This window comes from Erinaceus europaeus, chromosome 17, assembly GCF_950295315.1.
Source record: "Erinaceus europaeus chromosome 17, mEriEur2.1, whole genome shotgun sequence".
NCBI classification, from domain to species: Eukaryota; Metazoa; Chordata; class Mammalia; order Eulipotyphla; family Erinaceidae; genus Erinaceus; species Erinaceus europaeus.
The window spans coordinates 78,149,954-78,163,846 of NC_080178.1; the positions used below are offsets into that span (position 1 = coordinate 78,149,954).

The 13,893-nt window shown below is 48.8% G+C and overlaps 1 protein-coding gene across 1 annotated transcript; it reads right to left on the reverse strand.

Annotated features, from left to right (window-relative positions):
* Positions 1–11,820: 11,820 nt before the first annotated feature.
* RASSF10 (Ras association domain family member 10) lies at positions 11,821–13,602 on the reverse strand. Its single transcript, XM_007521150.3, has one exon. The coding sequence runs from the start codon at positions 13,470–13,472 to the stop codon at positions 11,922–11,924; it is 1,551 nt and encodes a 516-aa protein (XP_007521212.1). The 5' UTR covers positions 13,473–13,602; the 3' UTR covers positions 11,821–11,921.
* Positions 13,603–13,893: the final 291 nt, after the last annotated feature.

Sequence of the window (13,893 nt, forward strand, 5' to 3'; positions counted from 1 at the left end):
ATCAACAAAGACAGCACCCGTCTTTAAATTCTTCTGGAATCCATTTTCAATATAAGTTGAGAGGGCCAGGGCTTGTTCGCAGGTAGATCTTCCTGGGCGGAAACCAGCTTGGGTGGGTGATAGGAATTTCTCTGTAAGAGGAGAAATTCGTGACAGAAGCAGCCTCTCAAGGAGTTTGTAACACACGGAGAGGAGAGAAATTGGTCTATAGCTGGCGGCCAGTGTTGGGTCTTTCTTTTGGTTTTTTTCCTCTCCATGTCTACAAGCACTTCCCTATATCTGGCCCCACACCATTACTGACCTTCTCCCCCTGGCCTTTCCAAACAGATATTTTTCCCTCCATGAGTGGCTTACCCAGTTACCTTTCGTCATGACAGACATGATGGTGTTACACAATCCAGCTCTAGACTCTTCTGCCCTGGTCCAGCCTGCGGAGTGCCCTACCTCAGCATCATTTTCCGTGAGCACCTTCTCTTTAGTCTTCAGTGTCCCCTACAGTGTAATAGCCTTTGTTTCTTTTTATCATTCACCACATCCACTCCCTCCAAATCCTTATAGGTGGAGTCTAATCCTCCTCTGTGTTTCTAATTTTTATTTATTTATTTATTCCCTTTTGTTGCCCGTGTTGTTTTACTGTTGTAGTCATTATTGTTATTATTGATGTCATCATTGTTGGATAGGACAGAGAGAAATGGAGAGAGGAGGGGAAGACAGAGAGGGGGAGAGAAAGACAGACACCTGCAGACCTGAATCACCACCTGTGAAGCGAACCCCCTGCAGGCTCGAACTGGGGGCTCGAACCGGGATCCTTACGCCGGTTCTTGCACTTTGCACCACATGCACTTAACCTTCTGTGCTACCACCTGACTCCCCTCTCCTCTGTGTTTCTGTGGCCTTTATAAATATCCTCATATACTGGTCAGAGTTCCCTAGAAAAACAGAACCAAACAATGAATAGATAGATTCAGGACCAAACTCGGGACACAGAAGTCAAGAGATGAAAACTTTGTAGTGACACCTGACCGTGGGCAGGGGAGACAGCATAATGGTTATACAAAAAGACTCTCATGCCTGAGGCTTCAAGGTCCCAGGTTCAGTCCTCAGCGCTTACCATAAGCCAGAGCTGAGCAGTGTTCTGTTTTCTTGTTTTGTTTTGTTTTGTTTTGTTTCTTAAAGGTAAATAACTGATACCTGACCATAGGGCCCTCTGACTCAGGAACACTGCTTCACAGATCAGTGCATCTCACATATTAAATCTCCTTTGTTGTTTATCTGCAAAAGTTGCTGAGGTTGGGAGGAAGGTTAGGAAACGAGGAGAAACTTGCCCAGCACTTCCTGTTGATAAAATCCCAGTGAAGCTGGCTTCTCAGGTTAGAAGATTACAGAGCCAAGTCTGAGAAGCCTGAACCTGAGCCAGTCTCTTCTCTGCTGGTAAAGCTGAAAATTTAGATACGCAGGAGGGGTCAAATGAACACGGCCCTTGTTCAGAGCCTGGCACGGGATGAACATATCCAGTAATTCTTGGCCCTCTTGAATGGCTGGGGATTTGAGAAAGTGTGTATAAAAGTGTGATATTTGAATTAAGCCATAAAGGGTGAATAAGGGTTCTTGCAAGGAAGGGCATTTATCCAGATGAAATTTTTTTCTTGTTTTAGAATTCTATGGGGTAATGGTTTACAATACAGTTGTTGACACATGGGTAAAGTTTCTCATCTCACTGTGATACATGTCTGCAAGACACTGTCACCCCCAGCCCAGGTCCTCCTCCACTGTCATGCACCAAGATGCCAACACCCCTCAACCCTTTCCATCTCCAAAGTCCTTTGCTTTGGTAGGATACACCAAACCCAGTCCAAGTGGGGTTTTTTTTGTTGTTATTAATAGTTTGTTATGAGATTATAATTTATAGTTTCACACCACACCCACCACCAAGGTTCCCCACCTTCCACTCTCCCAAAGGTAATCACTATAGTTCTCTTAAGTCCTACAAATAAGTTGATCTGTTTGGCTTTATTTTTTTTAATCTCTAGATTGTACATATGCGTGAAACCATCTGGTAGTTCTCTCTACTTATTTTGCTAAGCATAATCACCTCCAGTTCCATACACTCGGTCCCAAAGGACACAATGGTTATCTTTTTTGATTGCAGAGTAATATTCCAGGTATTATATATCCCATCACTTCTTTTATTTATTTATTTATTTATTCCCTTTTGTTGACCTTGTTGTTTTTTTATTGTTGCAGTTACCATTGTTGTGGTTATTGAGGTCGTCGTTGTTGGATAGGACAGAGAGAAATGGAGAGAGGAGGGCAAGACAGAGACGGGGAGAGAAAGACAGACACCTGCAGACCTGCTTCACCGCTTGTGAAGAGACTCCCCTGCAGGTGGGGAGCCGGGGGCTCAAACCAGGATCCTTACGCCGGTCCTTGCGCTTGGTGCCACCTGCGCTTAATCCGCTGCGCTACTGCCAGACTCCCTATCCCATCACTTCTTTAGCCTGTCATCTGCTGATGGGCATTTCGGCTGCTTCCACTCATTGGCTGTTGTGAATAAGGCAGCTTTGAGCATAGAGGCGCATGTGTCCCTTCTAAGTAGTGCTTGAGTATCCACTGAATAAATGCCTAAGGGTGGTATTGTTTGGTCTTAAAGTAGTTCCATATTTATTTATTTATTTATTTATTTATTTATTTATTTATTTACTTCAGAGCACTGCTCAGCTTTGGCTTATGTTTGGTAAGGGGACTGGAGCTGGAACCTGGGAACCTCAGGCATGAGAGTCTGTTTGCATAACCATTATGCTATCTATCCCTACCCTAAGTATATTGTTTTCAGATCAGTCCAAAAAGATTTGATCAACTCTATAAAAGCGGGAAAATGAATCTTGATAAGTAACATAAGTGGGAGTGGCAGAGTAAGGACTGCCAAAAGTGGCTCATTCATAATAGCAACAAGAACACTGATCAAAAACAAAAACAAAACAAAAACAGTCGAAATCAACTTTTTGAGAATTCTGAAAGTCAGAGGCTGGGCGGTGGTGCAGCTGGTTGAACACACACGTTACTGTGCACAGGGACCCAGGGAGAAGCTTCACTAGCAGTGACACAGGGCTGCAGGTGTCTCTCTCTGTCTCTCTCCCCTTCTCTCTCCCTTTCCTTCTCAGTTTCTTTCTGTCCTATCAAATAAGACAATTAAAAAATACATTTAAAAAAAAGTTTAAAAAATATAATTCTACAGGTTCTCTGCAACTATGCAGAGAACATCAAAGGAATAAATGTCAGACAACCAGTAAGAATAACACCGTCTGTGCTGTTTTAACTTGCCTCTTTCTCTCAGGCTCTGAAGTCTCCTTGAAAAAACAACAGGCTCATAATCCCAGTGACAACTAATAGCCTCACAGGCACAGTGAGGAAACCAGAAGCCCAGCAGCCGCTGGGAAAGACAGAATGGGCTTGGAGCTCATGAACTCACCATTCTCAGAGGAAGGCCATTATTTGACCTGCCTGTCAGCTCCCAGGCTCATATTTATTCTACCTGACTCAGATCTCACAGAGTGCAAACATTCTTCTCCCTGGGGACATTTGTCAAACATAATTACAGGCAATTGTTTAACACTATGACTGCCCGGAGCAGGGCTAACAGCTCTGGAAAGAAAAGCTGACCCAAATAAATAATAAATATCTATATATTCTGAGCAACGTATGAGAATAATATTTCCACAGGGAACGTAGGGATGCTCAGGAATATAGCAGAGAGATGGAGCCCCCGGGACTCCTTAGAGCACTTAACTCCTCACGTATCGGCAGGCTCTGAGCAAGTAGGAAGCAAAGGCTAAAAGAGAGGTGCCAGCTGAGTCTGTGAATGCCCAGGGCATTTATGTTTGAGGTAGGGAAAAAGCTCTAGGGGGAGTCGGGCAGTAGCACAGAGGGTTAAGTGCACATGGTGCCAAGCACAAGGAGCGGCATAAGGATCCCGGTTCGAGCCCCCGGCTCCCCACCTGCAGGGGAGTCGTTTCACAGGTGGTGAAGCAGGTCTGCAGGTGTCTGTCTTTCTCTCCCCGTCTCTGTCTTGCCCTCCTCTCTCCATTTCTCTCTGTCCTATCCAACAATGACGACTACATCAATAACAACAGCAATAATAACTACAACAATAAAAAAACAAGGGCAACAAAAGGGAAAATAAATAAATATGAAAAATAAGAAAGGCTCTGGAGTCCAGGTGGTGGTGTACCTGGTTGGTTGCACACATTACAATGCACAAAGACTGAGGTTCAAGCCCCCAGTGCTACAGCTCTCTCTCTCTCTTCCTCTCTGTTCTCTCCACCTCTCTCCCCTCTAAATTTCTCTTTCACTATCTAAAACAAGTTTAAAGAAAATAGAAAAACTTGAAAAATGTAGAGTAATGATGGTGGTTAGATAAGTGACTGGGGAAGTAGAGCATAGGAGTTCCTTGCATAAGGTTTAAAGTTTAATCCCTGTGTTAGAGTGATGGCATACTTTCTAATGTCCTCGCTCTCTCTCTCTCTCTTTCCTCTCTCTCTCAGTAATACGTCCTTTAAAAATACATGATGGGGGGCTGGGCAGTGGCACACCAGGTTAAGATCATATGGTGTGAAGCACAAGGACCGGCATAAGGATCCCAGTTCAAGTCTCCGGCTCCCCATTTGCAGGAAGCTTTACCGCTTCACAAGCGGTAAAGCAGGTCTGCAGATGTCTACCTCTCTCTCCCCCTCTCTGTCTTCCCCTCATCTCTCGATTTCTCTCTGTCTTATCCAAAAACAACAAAAATAACAATAACAACAACAAAATGAAAAACATTGGCCACCAGGAGCAGTGGATTCATAGTGCAGGCACCGATGAATCCAGCTGGGTTATCCCAGCGATAACCCTGGAGGCAAAAAAAAAAAGTATGCTAGGGATCATGAATGTAACATTCCTAAATATATTTACTTTTGCTGAATTGCATACTTAAAGTGCTGAGATGATAAATTTTACATCATCTGTATTTTACCAGAACAACAATAAACAAAACACACTGTATGCTCCAGCCCTCTCTAGTCCAAGCAATCATCACTAATCTAGCCATCATGAGTATCCTCCTATACAGACTGTGGTTTCAAAATATTGTTTTCCACTAAAGGGAAACAAGGTTCCTTGGCATGATGGCTGCATTCATGTCCTGCAACAGAAAATGTGCACCGTGTTGGTCTGAAATATCTTGACGGACCAGGCAGCCAAGAATCAAGAAGAGGAATGGGTTGAGAGGATGAGCAGTGAGTGAAAATAGGAGGTGGTCCTCCTGGTAGGGAGGGCGTCCCGAGTGAAGAAGCTGGCTCCCGTGAATTCTGAGGTCTTTAGGAAGTCCCAGGGGCACCTGGGGGTGGGTGGGGAGGAGCTGTGAGAGAGAGATTTGGAGCTCCATCAGCAACACTTTTATAAACCCTGCTAAGATGTGTGGCTTTTTTTTTTTAATTACTATTATTCCCAAAGCTTTAAGGAATGCTGGAAGGGTCTGTATGGGAAAGATTTGCATGAGAATTAACGAGGGGGCAGAAGCTGGGTCAGCCCTCTTTGAAATCAATCCACTTGTGGGAAGCAGTCAGCATGGTCATAAATGCTCTCAATCAGGAGGGAATCTTTTCTCTAGGTGTTCATGGAGATAATGTGACTGGTGTGATGGGTCCAGGCGGGAGTCAGTCGAGGTTAGAATCTTATCCCTGCTACTTACCAACTGGGTGGTCTTAGTTTCTTTATTTATAAATGCTGAAGGTCAAAGGAGTTCTATTTCACAAGATGAATACAGAGAAAATGAAGGTCAAAAACAGAAGGATCTGACGTTTTGAAAGCATTCAGGGAAAGAGAGTTCCTTCCTCTCTCTCTCTCTTTTTCTGTTCAAGAGAACAAGTTTCACAAACATTTTCACACCAGGAGTTTCACAGATTGCCATGATCAAAATTTCCTTTTTCAAGAATTTCAGGATGGGGGTGTCATTAAAGGCAGGTGGCACCAAGCGCAAGGACCAAGTAAGGATCCCGGTTCGAGCCCCCGGCTCTCCACCTGCAGAGGAGTCGCTTCACAGGCAGTGAAGCAGGTCTGCAAGTGTCTATCTTTCTCTCGCCCTCTCTGTCTTTCTCTCCTCTCTCCATTTCTCTCTGTCCTACCCAACAACAATAACGACAACAACAATAACAAACAACAAGGCAACAAAAGGGAAAATAAATAAAGAATTAAAAATATTTTTTTAAAAAGCAACAACTTCAGGACGAACTCAGGTATGACATCATATGTAGAATAAACTTCTGGGAGTCTGTCGGTGATGTACACAGCTAAGTGCACATAGTCCTAAGCACAAGGACCCACACAAAGGTCCCGGTTTGAGCCCCGGCTCCCCACCTATCGGAGGATCGCTTCATAAGCGGTGAAGCAGGTCTGCAGGTGTCTGTCTCCCTCTCTCTCTATCTTTCCATCCCCTCTCAATTTCTCTCTGTCCTATCCAAAAAAAACCCAGAAAAAATGGCTCCAGCCACAGTGGGTTTTTGTAGCACCTGCACCAAGCCCCAACGATAATCTTGAAGACCAACAAAAAAGAAATTCCTAGAAAATCTAAACAGTTAAATTATAAGTTTTTTTTAATATTTATTTTTTTATTTATTCCTTTTTGTTGCCCTTGATGTTTTATTGTTGTTGTTATTGATGCCATCATTGTTAGATAGGACAGAGAGAAACGGAGACAGACACCTGCAGACCTGCTTCACAGCCCGTGAAGCAACTCCCCTGCAGGTGGGGAGCCAGGGGCTCGAACTAGGATCCTTACATTGGTCTTTGAGTTTCACACCATATGCACTTAACCCACTGTGCTACAGCCTGACCCCCAAATTATAGGTTGTTAATAAACTATATATATATATATTTGTACATATATATATAGTTTTACTTTGATTTATTTTTGAAGGGGCAGGTAGGCAAGGAGAAACAACATCAAATATGTTTTATAATATCACCTTTTACCAAGAGATTCAAGATGAACAAATAATAATGAGTATTCTCTTTATATATATATTTTTAAATTTGCTTTCCCCCCTTTTGTTGCCTTTCTTGTTTTATTGTTGTTGTAGTTGTTGTTGTTATTGATGTTGTCGTTATTGGATAGGACAGAGAGACATGGAGAGAGGAGGGGAAGACAGAGAGGAGGAGAGAAAGATAGACACCTGCAGACCTGCTTCACCGCCTGTGAAGCGACTCCCCTGCAGGTGGGGAGCCGGGGGCTCCAACCGGGATCCTTACGCCGGTCCTTGCGCTTCACGCCACGTGCGCTTAACCCGCTGCGCCACCGCCGGACTCCCACGCCCATTCTTTTGTAAGGATGGCAGCTACCAGTCTTAAGTTCCTGAGACCACCAAGAATTAATTAATTCAGATGAAACATTGACGCAGCAGATTATAATGTCAAACAAAAGCCAAGGTATAGTGACATAGGCACTCTTCTGCACAACTGATTGCAATGAGAACCAATCGCTTTATTAGAATTGTTAACCCCCTTGGCACACCTGTTTGAGCGCATATGTTACAAGCGCAAGGACCCAGGTTCGAGCCCCCAGTCCCCACCTGCAGGGGGAAAGCATTGCAAGTAACGAAGTAATGCTGCAGGTGTCTTTCTGTCTCTCTACCTCTCTCTCGGCCTCTTTCCTCTCAATTTCTGGCAATCTGGGGAAACAGACATGTGCATAGAATTATTTTAAAATTTAAAACAAGTACTAGGAATCGCATAGTAGCATGAGAACAGTGGTACGCTCTGCGGTGTGTCCAACAGAGAGACAGAGTCTCAACAGGGACTCTGTCTAAACTTAGGCAAATACACAACCTCACTAAAATTATATTTCTCAGAAGAAAAATATAAATTCTTCATAATTCAAATCATCTGGAAGGAAACATCATATTCCAGCAGTGAGAAGCTTTGATGACAACATTCCTGGTGGCTTTATCTTTTTTTTAACTTCTCAGTTTTCTTTCTTGTCTTTGCTTTTTGCCTCCAGGGTTATTGCTGGGGCTCAGTGCCTGCACTATGAATCCACTGCTCCTGGAGGCTATTTTTGCCCTTTTGTTGCCCTTATTGTTTATCGTTGCTGTTATTGTTGTTGTTGTTATTGCTGTCATTGTTGTTGGATAAGACAGAGAGAAATCAAGAGAGGACAGGAAGACAGAGAGGGGGAGAGGAATATATAGACACCTGCAGACCTGCTTCATGGCCTGTGAAGCAACCCCCCCTGCAGGTGGGGAGCTGGGTGCTGGAACTGGGATCCTTAAGCTTTGTGCCATGTGCGCTTAACCTGCTACGCTACCGCCTGGCTCCCTTTTAATTTTTAAACCTTTTTATTTATTTATTATTGGATAGACACTGAACTTGAGAAGGGAGGGAGAGATATTGAGAGGGAAAGAAACAGAGAGACAGCTGCAGCCCTGTTTCACCACTCGTGAAGCTTTCCCCCTGTAGGTGGGGACCAGGGCCTTGAACCTGGGTCCTTGTGCACTGTAATGTGTGCTCTTAACCAGGTGTGCCACCACCTGGCCCCATGACTTTACTTATCACTCATGTCATTTTCGGCTCCATTGAAAGGACTATTGTATACAATTTTCCTCATCAGTTTATCATAGTAATGTTTTTCAAGCTGTAAACAGAGATACCAGGTGGAATCTTTTCTGATCTGGGGCATGATTGGTTAAGGGTTAAGTTCTAACGATCATGTCTATATATAATAAATTGTTGATCAGTTCCAAAAAGGAATGGGGCTGGTGGTGAGAAACCTACTTCATTTTATATTCTCCTCCACTGGCCGGCTGGTTCCTCCCTGGGAATTTCTGTTACAGCTGAAGAACAAGGGAAGAATTGCTTTTCGCAGGGCTATGGAAACCCCATTGCCTGGGCATTCCCAGCTATTATACAATTATTCCCATTCTTTTTTTTTTTTAATTTTTTAAAAAATATTTATTTTATTTCTTTATTCCCTTTTGTTGCCCTTGTTGTTTTATTGTTGTAGTTATTATTGTTGTTGTCATTGTTGGATAGGACAGAGAGAAATGGAGAGAGGAGGGGAAGACAGAGAGGGGGAGAGAAAGACAGACACCTGCAGACCTGCTTCACCGCCTGTGAAGCGACTCCCCTGCAGGTGGGGAGCCGGGGTTCGAACCGGGATCCTTATGCCGGTCCTTGTGCTTTGCGCCACCTGCGCTTAACCCGCTGCGCTACAGCCCGACTCCCAATTATTCCCATTCTTACTGTCATGAGGATGACTTTCAAAGTGAATGAAATTCAGAGGTATTCAGCACCGATTTAGCACCGCAATGTTTTGGATGGAGCTCGTTTGAATACCTGTATTTCACCTTTCTCAGGCCTGGTAAGAGCTTTTCATCAAAAGAACTATTGTCTTCCTCCTCCCCTCACCCCCCACCCTCTTCCTCTGACCTACAGTGTGTTTTGGGGGAGGGGGGTTATACTTGATTTGTATAAAAGAAAATAGGGACAGAAGCGGGCCACCCTTTGTTACAGACACAGGTCCTCAGCACAGAGTGGAGAAGCCTCTTCAGTTGTATAACACAGGAAGTTTCTAGAAAAGAGGCCGGGCCAGAGAATCCCCCAGACCTCCCTGTGATGTGGCTTCAGGCATACTTGCTGATGTCAGCAGTCTGTCAAACTTTAAAAACAATAATCGTGAAAAAGCAAACAGTCCCTTTCTGCCAGGCAGACCTGCTCTGCCAACTTGTGTTTTCTCCTGAGTTAATACAGGGCCAAGAATCACCTCCCCAGCCACAGTGGTGAGGGTTGGGGGGGAGGAAGGGGAGAGGAGACACAGTGTTGTTTTCTTTAAACCACCAAGTCAGCCCACTGCCAGCAAAAACCATTCAGACAAGCAGCCAAGTTTGTCACACTCTAGTGAGGATCTTACCTCGGCCACAGAAGCAAAGCTATCATTAGGTTTTTGTTTATAGGATCAAGTGATTACCTGGGGACCGTGGGTTTCTTTCGGTTCCTTCCTCATTTTAGTCACGCTCAAGACCAAACCCATAAATGCATTCTGTATCAGATGAAGCTAAAAGCCTCCTAATTATAACAGCTGATAGCTTTGGAAAACATCAATTAAGAAAGCAGCCTTTTTAATCCCCATTAAAAAAAAAAACCTGAAAAGTGTCCATACAAGTTGCAATCATTGGTGGCGGTGAGGTCACTGCCTCTCAAAAGGAGACTGCCCTTTTCAAAGGGGCCGGAAGGAGGTGAAGATAAGGAGTCTGACGTGAGAGAGAAGTTTCTTAGGGGAGAGACTGTCTGCCTATGGCCAAGAAACTTCTCTCTCAAGCCAGACCCCTTATCTGCACATGTACTGTTGAAACTGGAGCCAGCCCCTCCACGGTTAGGTTGGTAACAGACTTCTGCACCAGGCTGGCACCAGACACACACTCCATTGTGCACACCTCCTCAGGACAGATTAGATCCTCAATTCCTCAGAAGTACTGAGCACTCCAGAGGGAACAGGGCCAGCAGGCTCCTTCCATGGAGGCAAGGATTGGCTACAACTGATAAGCTCTCATTGAAATAACTGCAACAATGAATTACAAGCCTCCCCCACCGGGCTGCCACCAGCCAATTGAGAGGTGTTGCACCTGCCTCTCCTGGTGTGTGTGCAAAGGCTTGAGCCAGTGGAGTGTAATGGAGGTCATTAGCTCACTTTTACAAGCTTTTATCTGTGACTACGTGCAGTTGTTAATCCAAGCTGTTCACCCTCGGTGTACTTTTTTTAGATTGCTTGATTGTACTTTTTCTTTCAGGGTCTTATCTAGTAAACCCTAATGTTTACACTCTCTCAATGTATGTTTGGACAAGTAACTAATTAATCTCCGACCAAGGATACTGAAGCCAGACTTGGGTTGGGGTAAAAGCCCACTGGTGTCATATAGCACAGTTCAGACACTGAATTCTAGCAGAATGCTTTGCTTTGCTTGGTGTTTCTACCTGAGTTCTCATTAAACAGTAAACGTAGTTGTATTTACCTTGAGTTCTGCAACTTCCTTTTTCTTCTTCTCTGAAGTTACAATGATTGAGCGGATAAAGGAGCAATATGAATCAAAGGACAATTTACATCGTTTCCCAGGATCAAGTCCCAAAGGACCCAGATTAAATTTTAACCAGGGGTTATGTCTGCCAGGGTTATGGTTTTTTTTTTTTTTTTTTTTTTTTTTGGTTTTGTAACAATAAATGGTTATCTGGGGGTGGGGGAAGGATTCCATTTTAATCTGTACTGTATTCACTAGAAGGAAATACAGACTTAGGCTTCAGTACACTTCAGCCTTTGAAAGAAAACAAAAGGCACATGGGCATTTCCCCGACTCTGCAGCATGGAAACAGGCAATATTTGGGTGCCTGTGGCTTTCTTGGAAATAAGGGCTGAGACCAACACCAGTGCGTCCTCTTTGGCTAGTTTTAACACGTTCACAGTCACAATTAACATTCAAGAATTTCCTTTCCATCCAACTGCTTCTTTTAAAAAGATTTTTTAGGCCACCAACTGAAGTTGTAGACTGCCACCAGTCCTTTCTCATACACGAAAGGTGAAATCCTCATGCTGCTTCTTTTTTTTTTTTTCCCCCTTTCGTTTTGTTTTTGAAAATGGGCTCTCGGACCGCATCAGTTTGGGGAGGGGGTGCGTTGGTTTTCTCATAGTGGGGGCGGTTCTTGCCTCCTCCCTACCTTCCTGCCCCTCAAAGGGCTTGGCTAGGACCCCCCCCCCCCAGCTCTCCCCCTGCCCAACCCCAACCCCATCCCATCCCCAAGTGCTGAGGCCCTACGGGAGCATGGGGAAGGGGATGCACCTCCAGCCGGGTTTCAAACCCAGAACCTCAGTCTCTCCTCTCCCACCCCCACCCCCCGCGCCCCTGCTACACTAGTGATTCGCACACCGGCACCGAGTCCGAGTCCTGACTGTGCATAGAGCTCAGCCCGGTATCCGAGTCCTCGTCGTTGCCGGAGCAGCTCTTGGCCAGTCCGCGGGCCTGGTCCACCCACACGTCGGAACAGGCCGGAGCCCCGGGTTCGCCGCCAGGTGCGTCCGGGCCGGCAGCTCCGGGGGGCGCCGCGGCCGCCTGCTCCGCGGTGCGCAAAGACTGGAGCAGGCCCCGCAGCTCGCGCTCCTTGCTGGCCCACTGCTGCTGGCTGTAATCCAAGTCCGACTGGACGGCCTCCAGGTCCGTGTTGAGCCGCAGCCCGATGTACAGGCTGGTGCTGAGCTGCGTCCGGAGCCGCTCCTGCTCCAGCAAGAGCTCGCTGTCCGCGCCCCCGGCGGCCTCCACCGGCTCCTCCCGGGCCGCCAGCTCCTCCCGCCGCCGCCGCATCCACCTCCGGTTCAGCTCCTCTTGCAGCTCGGCGGAGAGGCGCTCCAGCAACTCCTCCTGCCGGGCTCGCTGCTCCTGCAGCCGCAGCAGGTCTCCGCAGCGCCGAGCCAGCTCCTCCAGCGCCTCGCCGTCCTCGGGGCCCCCCGGCTCGGCGCCCCGGCCCGGCCCGTCCGCCTCCGGGGCGGCGCCCACCAGGTAGGTGTCCTGCACGTAGTTGGCGCCGTGGCGCCGCACGCGCTCCAGGTGCACCTTGACTTCGTAGCGCTCGATGTCGCGGTCCAGCTCCCGCAGCCGCTGCACCTGCTGGCGGATCGTGTGGTCCTGCGACAGCACCAGGTGCACCAGCGTCTCCATGCGCTCTGCCGACGCGCCCTCGGGGCCGGGCGGGGACCACGACGAGGCGGACGAGGCGGTGCTGGTGGTGGACGACGCCGTGGACGTGGACGATGCGGGCGGTGCGGGAGGTGCGGGCGGTGCGGGCGGTGCGGGCTGCGGCGGCTGGTGGCGCCGGCGGTTCAGCTTGGCCAGCTTGCGAAAAGCCTTGCGCACCAGCCGCCGCTGCTTGTCCTGGCTCGGGGCGGCGCAGGGCCGCGTCGGGCCCCCCCGGGCCGAGCAGGGGCGCTCCCGGCTCCGCACCACCCGCGCCTCGGCGCTGCGGGGCCCCGCGTGGGGCAGCGACGCCTCGCTGCGCACCAGCACGAAGCGCACGTTGTCCCGCTCGTCGCCCCAGGCGGCCCAGAGCCGCAGGATGCGCGTCTTGTTGGGCAGGATGCGCTCGAAGCCCCGCCACTTCTCCACGATGCAGTAGCAGTGCGGGGGCCCGCACAGCACGCCCGGCGACAGCGCCTCGTCCTCCTCGTCCTCCTCGTCGTCCTCGTCGTCGTCCTCGTCCAGAGGCCCCGGCAGCAACTCTGGGCCCGGGGGTGCCCCCGCGGCGCCCCGCCGCCGCCCCCGCCGCTGCCCCCTCCGGCGCCGCCGGCAGACGTCCTCCAACAGCACCCGCACCACGTCGGAGCAGGTGGTGCGGCGGGACAGGCCGGACACCAGCTTCTCCTGCTGGCAGATCCACACGGAGATCTTCTGCTCTGCAGGCTCCATGGCCGCGGCCACGCCGGGACCGACGCACGCACGGACGGACGGACGGGGGTCCAGGGCCCTTGTCCCTGGTCGCCTGGCCCGTGCAGACGCCGGTGCAGGGCAGGGAGGCCACGATCCGGCCCGCCCGCAGCGCCCGTGCTCCCTCCCGGGGCAGCGCGCCGGCCGCACTGCTCGGCCCCAGCGTCCCCCGACCGGTTTGGCTCCTCCCCGTGGGCTCCTCCTCCTCCCCTCCCGCTGGAGCGGCCGCCGGACCCGCCTTCGGCCTCCCGCCTCCCGCCTCTCCCGCCCCGGTAGGGGCGGGTCCCGGGTCCCGCACCGCCCGCGTCGGGAGTCCCGGCCCGGAGCACCCGGTCTACACGGGGTGTGTAAGCCTCTGCGCCGCACTGGAGTCAGAGTTGCGTGCCCCGCCTCCGAGTTTCTT